Source organism: Phragmites australis, chromosome 15, assembly GCF_958298935.1.
Source record: "Phragmites australis chromosome 15, lpPhrAust1.1, whole genome shotgun sequence".
NCBI lineage: Eukaryota > Viridiplantae > Streptophyta > Magnoliopsida > Poales > Poaceae > Phragmites > Phragmites australis.
The window spans coordinates 21,148,938-21,162,212 of NC_084935.1; the positions used below are offsets into that span (position 1 = coordinate 21,148,938).

Genomic DNA, 13,275 nt, shown 5'->3' on the forward strand with positions numbered 1-13,275 from the left:
AGGTCAAGTTAGTCTCTATATAAAAAGAGGCAAATCATCAATAAAGAGGTAAGCAAGAATTAAAAGAAAACACTTCTTTCATCCAGACACATGGCGCCTGACTAACCCTCGCCCTCTCTCTCTCACACACACCAACGGCTCCTTACTCCCAAAACCCTAGCCGACGCCCACCATAGCCGTCGGCGACCTCCATGGTCATCATCCCCCTCCTTTTCTTCCTCCAATAAACAACCACCATTACAACTAAGTTTGTGGATAACTCTGTTGTCAGTCATATCACACAGTTTTATGATTATGGAATAAGCCGACGGAAAAAGATAATATTTCAAGAACAATCAGAGGCCCTATTTTTAACCATCAACTTTTAAGCCTTGGGTACCAAAAATGGAAAAGGCTCCGTAGGTTAGGCAGAGCTTGGAATCTACAAATTCACAAAGTTCAGAACACTTGATTCCCTTGAGATCAACAATAGTTCGGGAGAGTTTTGGAGCTAATCCATATGCAATTATCATGAGATGTAACCGTTGCCCAGTATAAAAACACTTGGTACCTCGGCATGCCTTAAAAAGAATTCAAATCCTCAACTAAAGAAGTAACAGAAACTGAGCAGTCATACAGGATTAGCATCATAGGATCATGCATTTTGGTCAAATGCAATGTCACAACCACGAAAGAACCTACAGATCATTTACAGATGAACTAATTCCTATCTCCTGACATACACCATCCCGTAGATAGCAATCTAGAGCTTGCAGATCAACAGTTTTGGAATATGCTACTACGTTCCTCATTAAAGAGAGCTGCACAAATTTTGAAGCAAATGAGTTGAGTTGATCTAGCTTCAGTAGCTCATAATTATGAAAGCTCAAAAAATTGTGCAGTTTTCTTTCAGCTGGAGCATATAAGCACTAATAAAATGCTTTTACAGCAGAGATATGACCGGCCTTGAAAAGAAACATAGAGATGAGACTTTTGTAGAAGTCTAGATTCCCTACAACTATTGCTCCTACAAAGACATAGATGGTATTGTCCTTTAGAAAGTCGATGGTTTGAGACCAGATTCAGATAAATGACTGCCATCTCGGAGGAATAGACCCCCACTGTGAGGAAGCAGGATTTGCCTGTTCTTGGTTTCCATGTCAATGTTTTCGTCTGATGAAGCTTCCTTCAGTTTCTTCACAAACTAAAAAAATTCAACAACTTGTAAAGCATACCTTTATTAACATAAAAAACAAAATTAACACATTTTGTGCAAAATAATTGTTAATAGGAAATGCAACAGAAACATTATGGAACAATAGTTCTGTCAGCCATGTAAGCACTAAAACATAATTCTATGTGCAGTTTATTAGCCATCAAAGTTAAGAGTTTTCCAACGGTTGAATAACCCACAACATGAATCTTTTGCAAACAAGATAGTAAATTTCAAAACTTCTAAACATTTTTCATTTTTAGAGTCAGAAACAATCTCAGAAAACAGGATAACAGTTCTAAGAAAAATTGCAGATTGTAAAGCAAGCAGAAAAGTGAGTTATGAATGGGTAACTGTCAAACTTACTTTCTTTTAGCTTCAACATCCCTGCTAAAATCAATACTCAGTTCGCAGTCCAGTACAAGAGCAGGAACCTAAGTTACATATATAACTCAGTTTTCAAGGCTGAATAAACAATTTCTCACAAGAAAGGAAATAAACTATGTTTACTTTCTGGATGCTTGAATGCATATGATTCCCTTCAAGATAAAATACTCTGTCTTTAATATCAGGGTGCAATGCGTGGTCCATGCTATACGGCAATTGGCTTGCTGACAATAGTCTGTGATTCCCATGTTGAGACGGCAATAACCAGCATTCGTGTTTCTCATGTAAATCTCGTAGATACTGCAATGTGACACACCCTTCTTCATTTCTCCTTCGAAGCATCATTCTCTTGTGACAAGTATCTGAGGTAGCTCTAAGATAAATCCATCAGGGATAAGACCAGGAAGAGATGACAGAACAGGGTCAAACCAAGAGTCATAAATGCTGAGCTCCATTCCATTCAACCAATTAGCTTCATGAACAGCACGGACAAACACCTGCAGAAGGGGGCACACAAAACATTAACTGGATCTACACAAGATAGAACAGGAAATAAGTATAGAAATAATCAAACAGGCAAGATTTCTGATAATATTAAATCCTGACGAGGACTGCGTTTTGCATATCAATTTCGTTTAAATTATTGATTATATGGATAACAAAAACGCATGAGATAGGATAATATCTTACACTTTCGACCTCCATGCATAAGGTTCCTGGTTACAAGTCTACAGCATAACAAAGAGTCGAGGAGCAACAAGAAAAATGCCTACCATTTGATCACTAAAGATGCTCCATTCCACCAATCTGGGTGGCTTTATTCCTCCAGACGACTCTTTCTCTTGCATGAGCCTTGTTACAATCACATAATTTTGGAAGGTATAGGCATACCTCTGTCGTTCAGCATAAAAGGCTCCCAAAATGTTGAAATGATCAGAACCAATATCCTGCCATTTTGAGACTGGCTCAGGAACCATTTCCACAAGATCACGCAGCTCAACTGTCTCATTAGCAATTTTCTGTAAGAAGGTAGACTCCCCTACGCTGATGTTTCCCTCAACACAAAAGGTGATTGTCCCTGGTCGATTGCATGACAGGCGCCTCACTCTCTTCTTTCAGTTCCCCAACAACACTCTCTTTCACAAAGGATGTTATGCTCTCTGCATGGCTCTTATGAATGATTCCAACTGAACTTTGCAAAAACTGAACCATCTTGTCAGCAGATCCACCCACAGGCTGCAATAATTCAAGGAAATAAGTAAGGACTCTCAGGAGACAAGCAGAACAACAAACTTTTCAGAAGGACTCCATTCAGTCAAACACTTCCTTGCTCAGGAAAAATCCCAAATCATGAAATCAAATTCAGGAAATACTGAACCCATCATTGTTACAGTTAATATAGTCTGTCTCTCTGGAGCAAATGCCTCACTATTTCTATCTTTTAAGTTAACCATTTGGAAGTTACACTAACTCTGTAATCAGCCTCTATCCCCCAATGAATGAAATGTCAGAATTACACATTGCAACAAACAATCTTTGTACCTACTGGTTGACATAAATTTACATCCCAAAACAGAGAATCGATACCAAAATTCAATAGGTTAAAGGATCTCTCCATTATTGGCATTAAGCAAGAATCCAATAGCAACACTTCTTGAATCTCTAATAACTAGCCTTCAAGTATTGCTCGTGGGAATATACTCAAAGCAACATTAGGAATCCTAAGAAATTAAGCCGAACATAACTTCCCAGAGCAACATTTCTAGTAGGCAAACTAAGACAACTCCATTAATACATAGATCAATTTTGCATTGCAGTGAATCATACAAAGGTCGTCTGTCCATCGGTTCATACATTAAAAAAAGGTCGTCTGTCGGGCATTTTCTAGCTATAAATCCATGATCCCACCAACATAATCCTAGTGTTTCTATGTGACTCTGAGTCGCTCACACATCCGCCGTCTCCCGACGTGCTCCCGCTCGCATGCGTCGCCTCCAGCAAACCCAAGCCATCGCCCCTCGCTCCAACTCCTGTGAGATTCTCCATTCCACCTTCATCGTCGTCTTGCCCTCCTTCATTGTCTCCGAGGGCTTCCCATTACCAAATCCGTCACCGTCAGTTGTCACCATGTTAATCTGTATCTGACGGACTGTTGATTTAACGTCTTGGCCGGTGGCACTGTCTACTGCCTTGCGCCACATGTGGCTCCGACGGCGCCATCGCTCACCGTCGGACTACAGCCCACCTTTCACCGGAGAAGAAAACACAGTCGGTCTTAGCACGAAACTACAAGGAGATTACTAGGTACGAAATTGAGAGTTCCCTTAGAAAATCACGACTTAGCAAAAACCAACCCATTAGATAATTGATTATTCAGATTACAGACTTAGATGATATGATGTTATTGAGCAAACCAAGATGGTGGTACGTTTTGGCCAAAACTGAGGTAGGGCAAATGTGTGGAAATTGTGTTGGTGGATAGTTTTGAATATACTGAAAGTTTGCATTTCCTGTATTTGGATTTTGGGATCGTTGATTTCGCAATCTTGTGGAAATGTTCTCTAGTGGATGCATTTGAGAATAGCAATTGTTCTGAACTTGTTCTTTTGTACTCTGCCTTATACACATGTGTAAAACTCCAACGGCTACTTTCGATGAAACCTATGGTTTTCTGCTGGTGGGTGATAATTGGTAGGGAGAGAATCAATTCAGGAATAAATATTTTATTGCATGAGATTGGATCTCAAGGTTAAATATCGGCTAAGCAACCTAGTCCTCAAGGTCTCTCTATGTAATACATATGGTCGGATACTAAGACAACCTCTTTACCTTAAAACTGTTTTTTAATCACACCTTCTAATGATCAGGTACCTAAAAACGAGAGAGGTTTAATCAGACAACGAATAATGCCAGCGGGGTTTGGGGAGAGGGCTTCTTCATCACCAAACTTAGAAGAGGTTCTACATAGAGAGACTGGCCCGACAGAGGAGGTAGGCGTGAGGGCAGAGCGGCAAGGCGGCGAGGGTGCTACCGGCCACAAGTGGCAGAGGACAGTCGATGGGCTAGTGTCGGGGCGAAGAGGTAAGAATGTCAGATTAACGTGACGACGGGTAGTGCTGGCAGATCCAAGGACGGGAGCATCACCGGAGATGGATGGAGGAGGGCGGGAGGTAGGGGCGAACATACGAACTCGATTGAGGGGCGGGGGATCGTGAGCACGAGGGAGTCATCAGAGGTTGAAGACTCACAACCGTTGTCTGAAAAAGTCAAAAAAAGACAATTGAAATACAACAACCACCTTTTTTAATACACTAGTTGAGGGCATGTGCGTTGCAACGGAACATAAATTGTACAATGTAACATCAAGTATTACGGGTAGATGTTTACGGTAACCTATTACAATTATAGATAACCAAAGTTATGAGCAAAAACTTAGTTAAAGAGAAAAATTAAACGGTACAATAGTCATTAGCAAAAATAATAGCACAACTAATCTTTCATTCCGAAACGATACACTATCTGATGCGTTTAATTAATTTTTGTACAACTTCAGGGATGTTGTCTTTTGATTCATTCCCATTATATTTCAGCAGGTCAACCAAGAACTTCTTTCTAAGTTCGCGCACATCCTGTAATCGCATTATATTTCATTGTAATTGTCAAAAAAGTGCATAACCAGATGTCCAATTGCTTAATGTAAACAACAATTCTGTTGAGAACACTCACAGTGCAAATCGGTGGTTGTAGTTGTTTACCGTTCCACGCGCGCATGAAGTTAATAACAAAAAAACCCCGAGTCGAACCTGCAAAAGAAAAAAATGTTACATATACGTTGATAGTCTAATTGATATAACCGATGTTGTAAGAAATTTACCAATCCTTTATCTTTGGAACACAATTTGGTAGTATACGACGCCAATCACATATGTCGTCATTCCACGGGGGGTTTGCTACTTCTAAAGCTAGATTCAATTTATTGGAAATTTTGAGAGTTCTCAATAGATAGAAGCATATGAGTTCATGTCCTTTAAAAAAATCCGGTATAGGCAGTGGGTCCAATACCGATACACTTCTAGCCTCCATGTCGAATGCAAATAGTATGAAATGCCCATGTTGACATATCGGTAATAGAATCTGTAAACAACAGTCACTATTGTTAGGAGAAACTAAACCACGACACAAATAAACAACGAAACAAAACATACCAACTTGCACTGTGAAATATTGTACACCATCCCAGGCCACGTATCAAATGTTTTTGCCAACAACTGGACATCAAGCTTCCTTTTATATTTTGGATGTCGTCCGAAGTCACACAACAACTATGATAAATAAGAAAGCTCGTAAGATTATGTGCAAACATGATGATTACATGAATATATTATATCGTACCCAGAACTGAAGGTCCATGTAGTGATATTGGGTGTCCATTAACAAGTTGATCTCGTCGCAAGCGAACATCCTCACACCCATGTTGAAACAATCCTTGTCCATAGGCTTTTGCACATCCATTATTTCCTGTATCTTTTTTAGGCTTAAACTAATCAGTTGAGACTCATAGCTCCGAATCCATTCTTTCCTACAAAACAATGTATTGCATTAGGTGCAATAACAAATAAAAATAATGTATATAACCAATACATATTATATGGAATTAGATAGACGTACTCCAAAGTTTCAGCATGGTCTATAGACATGATAAATTTGCAAAGCTCGCCTACTAACTCAGATGCACTTGTCGGCATGGTGACAATAAGAAGAGCACATAGTAACGATTGATCTTCCGTCTGATGTGATGTCTTCAAAAATTTGCCACACTTGGCAGGACTCTCTACCATCACAGCATCATCTGAACTTTTTTCTTCTTCGCTGTCATGTTTGAAATATGAATGTTCTTTCCTCGTGTTTAGTTTGGAGTCCAACAAAATTGCTCCTAGTTTTAGTCTGAAATTCGTCATATCACGCTACAAAATTGTAATTGAAATTAGTCGGATATCTGAATATAATATAAATATTTAAACATGTCGCAAACCTTTATGATCTAGCTTAAAATACCTGAGTCACACTATCAGATAGTTTATCTCCTGTCCAATATTCCATAAAGTTTAGAATGAACAGACCACAAGAGACACTACAGTATTGCAGAAACTTTATTTAGTTATTAATTTAATTTAATCAATCAATGAAAGGTAATTATTTCAGCAAGCAATGATGTTTTAGTATACCTGTCAGTTTGTATTGCCTCTGAGAATTTCTCTATAACAGGCCATGTTCCAACCCTGAAGTCTTGCCACTTGTGGTCTTTAAACTCTTTCAACTGTGATACAATATTTATTTGTTTCTCCAATCATCTTATCTGTTAAATAGAAATAGTAGAATCAAAGGTAAGATAATAACCAAAAAAGACTAATATTATATTAATAACAAAAAAAGTCTTATTATATTATAATGAAAGAAGAGAAAAGAAAACAGAAAAAAAACAAAAGAAGAGGCTCTGCTATGTAGTCTTTTGTTAATATTGGAAATCGAGAATTTGTTAATGTTGTGCTTGGAATTGGAATTGGGTAGTAAGAGGTAAGAGCCATGTAGCAACTGTTCGGGTACAAGTTTTTATGTGAAGAGAAGATGTCCATTTTTCAGGCTTGGGAGATCAGTTGGATCAATTTGGTCACAGCTATCCTGGAAAAAGAAACTGTTCTTCCTACCCGTAAAAAAATGGACCGTTCTCGTCAAAGAAATGGTATAATTTCTCTAAATTTTCAAGATACTTGAATGAATTCCATCAGTACTTAGTATTCAAGAACCGTGCCTTTTCTTGTGTACATTGCTCTATTTCCTTGAACATCACACATGGAGAAGTTATATAAATACTCACAGTAAGAGTGAGGTCGTTGCGGTCCATTGTAGGCCCTAGCGAGTCGAGAACATGTATCTCACATTTTTGGGCGTTCACAACTGCTAGGTACCAATGGCATCATGTGATATTAATTGGAATGAATACCTAAAGCACATATTTGTCGTAAGCATTAGTCACAGATATATTAACATAAAATTGATAGATATGGTGTCGATCATTACCATATCATGCTCCAGATAATTAACCACCCTTTTTTCGATGGTGTCATGCCTAGGATCTATTTTGTCCATCGTAAGCTCGCCATCACGCTTTAGAATGCTAGAAATGTAAGTATTCTCTAGGAAGACTTTTGCATCAGCCCTATAATATAGATGCTCTTCAGCCCTTATACAATGAATATATGCGCTTATGACCTATAGTTACAAGTTAAAAATTATGATTAAATTATAGGACCGTGTTATATAACTGATTTATGCATGTGTACTTACTTCATCATTTAAGAATTCGTTAGGCTGTAGAAGGCATTCGAAATGGAACTTGTCTACAAATGCATCGTCGATGTCCACAAGCATTCTATTTTCAGGTAATGATTTGATGGATTCGACAATGGCAATATCTTCTTCAGTACAAATATAATATGTAACAAAACAGATGAATAACAGACTAATATAGCTAAAGAGAAAGAATAACAAACGTAGTGAAAATATGTACCTTGCAGTGTAACTCTAGTTATATGCGCCTTCTTTGGTTTGTTATACCGTGACATAACTTTTGATAGTGTACAGCTTAATGTGTTCTGGCTCCCTTCCAACATCTGAATGTCGGAACTTATACCAGTTGATTCTTTCTGATCCTCAAAATAATCCATCTATGACACACATGCATGTAGAAGGCAATCAATCTCTACCACCTGACATGCAAATATGTAAAAATTCGTTGCATGATTTTTTTATAGAATGAATAAGTTAGGCACACATGTTATCATGGGAGCACTGATGCATGCTTAAACAACAAACAAAAACCACAAGACAAGAGCAAGACTACTCTTATTGGGATGAGCAGTACAAGAATCATAGAAAGAATTCCAAAACAGTCAGCAAAGCTAGAAAAAATATTGTACGAAATTCTAGAAACCCCTCGCTTTTTGCAAAGCAAAACCAAGCATCCAAAACGTTTCTTACTTTGGCTCAGAGTATTTTATTCGATTCTATGCACCACAGACTTTCCTGGCTGCATGTCTCACATGCATATGGCATACGAACAATTTCGTACCAAAAATTGCCGTACTAATGGCGAACTTTGTTGTAGAAAGCTCGATAATTCAGGTTTACAACCAAATAAGCCATTAGTACCACTAATACCCAATGTATTATTTGATTTATGCACACTGTATGTATGGTACGTAATAATAATTAAAGAAAACAACCAATGAATGGCATAGTAATTCAAGCAAACATCTAATGAATGGTTTGGCAGTTTATCTAATAAAAAATCTATCATTTAATTTACACAAGTAACCATCAAACCCACATATACATGCTCAACATCTGATTTCAAAATTCCAGACCTTATATTCAGCATATAAATAGGTGACCATATGCACATTTAGAATAAATCGAAAGTTTCAAAAAGATGTTAAAGTACGTAGCACGACTTATGCATGGTCGCTACTGACAACGAATATGCAGTTTGACACCGTGATCTAATCAAAAACACTAACTAATATATTCTATTTATTCCTTGATTAACAAACACTCAAACAGCCGAACTAATGTTGAAACTCACCAAAACGTCGTCGAAGATCTGCTTCGTGCTCGCAGGACGTCAGCGTCGGATCCCCGACGAACTTTGGCGATGGAGGAAAATAGGAAATTTTCTCGGCTTTGGCTTGTGCTCCCTACCGTGCGGTGTGCGCCGCCACCGTGTGCCGTCAATCCATCGTGCGTCCGTCCGCGTATATATATGAGAATACAAATGTTTTCATCCATCCGTCCGCGTAGGATAATACATGCTTTCCTTCCGTCCGTCGTTCTGCGCTCCCCCGCCAAAAATGGGCTGAGTAGCATGTAGACGTCCCAGCCCGGCCCATTCTACCAACCGCCGCTTCTCGCAAACACCAATGAACGTGCAGCCTCATTCGCCTCCGCCTTCCTCTCTCCCAAACCCACGCCCCCAGCACCCGACCGATTCCCCCATGGCGTCCCACCTCGACGAGGGCCTCGTCGGCGAGCGCGGCAAGCGCAAGCGCCGGGAAGAAGATGCCGAGGAGGCCGCCACTGCTGGTGACTCAATGGACCTCGACGCCGACATGCCCCGGCCATCGAAGCTCCGTGCCATCCCTGTCTGACCCATCGAGGCAGCCGACCTACGACGGCATCATCACGGGGCGCGTGTTGGGCCGCCGCTGGAAGGAGCCTCGCACCCGGCGCGCCTTGGCCGTGTTGGCGTTGCGGAAGCCGATCCCGTTGGAGCAGCGCACCCGGGAGAAATCGCTGAAGCGCGCCTACCAGGCCCGCGTCCTGGAGCTCAAGCAACTCAATGTCGCCAAGTCCAAGAAGCGCAAGCAGCTCAAGTCGTCCTCGACGAGCTCCTCGGTGGCAATAAGTCTGAGGCCAGCCGCCGCATGCAGGTGCCCGGACTCTAGAGCTGAATCTGACGGGCTGATTTTATCTTTGTATGCTTTACATTGTTCAACAAGGATTTTGTACTGCTTTTGGTTAAGTATGCATTCTAAGTGTTCAATTGGATCATAATATTATGGCATATTAAATTATGAGAGTTGTGATGGGAGATTTTACTGATACATTGCTAAAGTTGGTGCACACTGAACGTAAAAAAAAAAATCATCTAGACAATTTGAGTGCAATCAGTATGCAAGCATGCTACATGGTAGGTTTCGATGTGCTCATCAGGGTTGTCTGCCTATCCCAGATTCTATTACTCCATCGTCTATTTGTCTTGCAAGTGGAGACTATGATTGACATAGTTGAGCCAATTACGGTTAGAATTTTTGTACTTCAGTTGAGTTTTGCATACTTCAGTTGAGTTTTGCATACTCTCATAATTTCTTTGCATGCTTTACAGAGCTTCCTGGAGGGTTAGTGGTTAGGGAGTACATAGTTGGAGATGCAAGCTACCCTCTACTTCCCTGGCTCATGACCCCATACCGAGGACAGGGTCTCCCGGCGGCCATAGCGGAATTCAACAAGCGGCACACGGCAGCGACGACGGTGGTGCAGAGCGCATTGGCGATGCTCAAGGGGAGGTGGCGTGTTATTCAGGGAGAACTGTGGCGCATTGGCGATGCTACTATTTGGACTTTATAACAGTTTCAAATTTGTAAATATGTTTAATACTGAAATGAAGATTGCTTGACAGCTAGAGGGCAAGCAACTCGTGTATGTAGTAGTACCATGAATACTTTCGCTGTAGTCTGCAAGTGCTCTCTAACTGAACATTATATGCCCACTGACAATAGTTGTCATACTTTTTTGGTGTAACCTGCACCCAGTATGCCCATCATGGCATTGAGATTTTGCTCCAGGCAAACACTGCTCATTTAAACTGCAGGATAAAGATTCAAGTAGGTAGGATTGTGGGAGCTCAGGGATAAAAAATGTCAAGCAGCAGGAACTTAAACAGTGCAAATATTGTTAGGAAATGGTAATTTTCCTCCAAAACCTCACATACCCATATAATATGAACATGTCATCTAGGGAAGGTTGCATGTGCCGCATTTTCATGGCGGCTCTAATCAGTCCTACTTGTTAAGCTTTTTTATGCATTCGTTACCCAAGAACATTCAGATTGCATATTCAGATTGCATATTGCTCACTTCACCAAAAAAAGATACTCAGTACATCATGTCAATCGATCTTTCTCTTGTGTGAATGTTAACCATGCCCAGTCATTGCATCATCAATTCATGATTATGTAAATATTAAGTCTAGAGACCTAATTCATTTGTCATGAACTTGTACAAAGGTTGAAATGCTACAAGATACAAATAAAGAATTTCTTAAGCAGCAAGACTATTTGGAACTTAATATATATGTTCATTGACACGAAGTTCCCATATGCTTTCTCAATAAAAAAGAATGACTAAAGATTTCAACGTCTACCGTCACAATTTAAACTTTGCTACAAATCATCTTCCCCTGACCTCATCTTTGACAGTCTATACTACTTTATTGAGTACTGGTTCTGCACCATGTACAAGATCGACGCTTAAATAAAACATAGTCCTATTATGCTAAGACTCCAGTTCTGCAACATGACCATAGTTCATCTTCTTTGACTCATGGAGAGGGTGGCCCGCTGAGCTCATTATTGATCCTACACAATTATTTGCAAGTAATAATTAATATAGCACATCGACCAAATAACAATATAGCTGCAATCAAACTTCAATTACCTTCGTCGTAATTCATGTGCAACTGCGATATCCGGATCAAAGTAGACCCTACTAAAATCCGTAGTGTGCAGGCTACGATCTAATTTATTGAAGACAGAATAACAGTGTATATTAGGTAAATTTATTATCGCATTTTTGATAAGGAATAGAATAATGCATGCACTTACGGACTTACCATCGCGCTTTGCATTTAACATCGTGGCCACAACAATAGCACGGTCTTCTGCGATTTTCTCCCAGGTACTTAGATTACCAGTCACTAACTTGTCCCATACAACTAACTTCACAATATTATAGCTGCAAAAACAATTACGATTTTAGAATCTCACTATTTTAGAATACAAATGTAAGAACTTTGAATTAGATACCTGCTGTGCATTAGAACAATATTTTTCAGTGGGATCTTTCGATTGTAGAAACTGTACTTGTGCCCCATAGAACTCACATACATAACCATGCCAATGACATCTAGCATTTGAACAGGAAAAAATTAATAGGACTTTTGTTAAAAACAACATTTGAAAGATGTAAAAAGAAACTGAAGCACTTACCAACATACATATCATTATCCAGAGTGAACTGCCAAACTTTGTCAAAAAGCATAAACGGTGGAAATAATGGGATAAATTGCTCGTTCACATTTCTTATCTCATTAAGTGCTGTCACTGATGTGAAACGACACACAAAGTGACTATCTGCAAACATGTAGTCTTTATTTCTCATAACTGGTTCTGCGGACATCCGCCACACATAATATACCCGTCCCTCTACAAGTAACTCAAAACGATCCACCTCGTCATCATATATGACAGCTGCCATTTTCTTACCCTAAAGAAGTAGATAGATTGTGACAATCTAACTTTGATTAAAATATTATTTATTGCAGCTGAAATTAAATGTGTGCATAAGTACTACCTTCTCATCCAGTAACACCATGCTGAGCCTCTTCCTGCCAACAGCGAACCTCTCCGCATGGAATTTGTGGTACACCCGGACACACATACTCCACGTGGTGTAAGGATGCACGTCCTCGAGCGTTGGGATCCGTGGCGCTTCAACTCTCTTACGCTTCAATGGCCTCATCCTAACCTGAAAGAACAAATGAGCATCACAAGTAAAGCAAATAATTCCCTTGTGTAACAGAAAATACATAAGTAACAGCGAGTTCTATGGGGGCATAGTATAGTCTTTGATCTTTGTATTTGGTTTTTCAAGTTTCATCAGTGCAACACAGAATATGCATAAAGTGAGTTCATATCATGGAATCAAATAGGGACCAGCTTCATTCAATCCTACTCTAATTGCTCCCTCAGACCATTGAGTCACCCAGAGAGGATACACAGGCAATCCTACGCTAAAGTGGAACAAAATTATAAAGGAGCTAGATATAAGTTTCATTAACCTGAGCAACGCAATGGACATCCA

General features: G+C 39.7%; 2 protein-coding genes and 2 pseudogenes across 2 annotated transcripts; 1 reads left to right on the top strand and 3 right to left on the bottom strand.

Annotated features, from left to right (window-relative positions):
• Positions 1-1,033: 1,033 nt before the first annotated feature.
• LOC133892192 (uncharacterized) lies at positions 1,034-2,797 on the bottom strand (annotated as a pseudogene).
• Positions 2,798-5,094: 2,297 nt separating this feature from the next.
• On the bottom strand, positions 5,095-6,324 carry LOC133892193 (uncharacterized). The gene is made up of 6 exons (XM_062332904.1): positions 6,248-6,324; positions 5,972-6,158; positions 5,785-5,901; positions 5,503-5,713; positions 5,306-5,382; positions 5,095-5,208 (listed from the first exon to the last, which is right to left on the bottom strand). Exons 1-6 carry the CDS (start codon positions 6,322-6,324, stop codon positions 5,095-5,097), a joined length of 783 nt encoding a protein of 260 aa, XP_062188888.1.
• A 3,306-nt stretch (positions 6,325-9,630) lies between these two features.
• Positions 9,631-10,080, top strand: LOC133892004 (uncharacterized; annotated as a pseudogene).
• A 1,842-nt stretch (positions 10,081-11,922) lies between these two features.
• LOC133892194 (uncharacterized) lies at positions 11,923-12,898 on the bottom strand. Its single transcript, XM_062332905.1, has 5 exons — positions 12,766-12,898; positions 12,402-12,678; positions 12,219-12,318; positions 12,046-12,147; positions 11,923-11,929 (listed from the first exon to the last, which is right to left on the bottom strand). Exons 1-5 carry the CDS (start codon positions 12,850-12,852, stop codon positions 11,923-11,925), a joined length of 573 nt encoding a protein of 190 aa, XP_062188889.1. The 5' UTR covers positions 12,853-12,898.
• Positions 12,899-13,275: the final 377 nt, after the last annotated feature.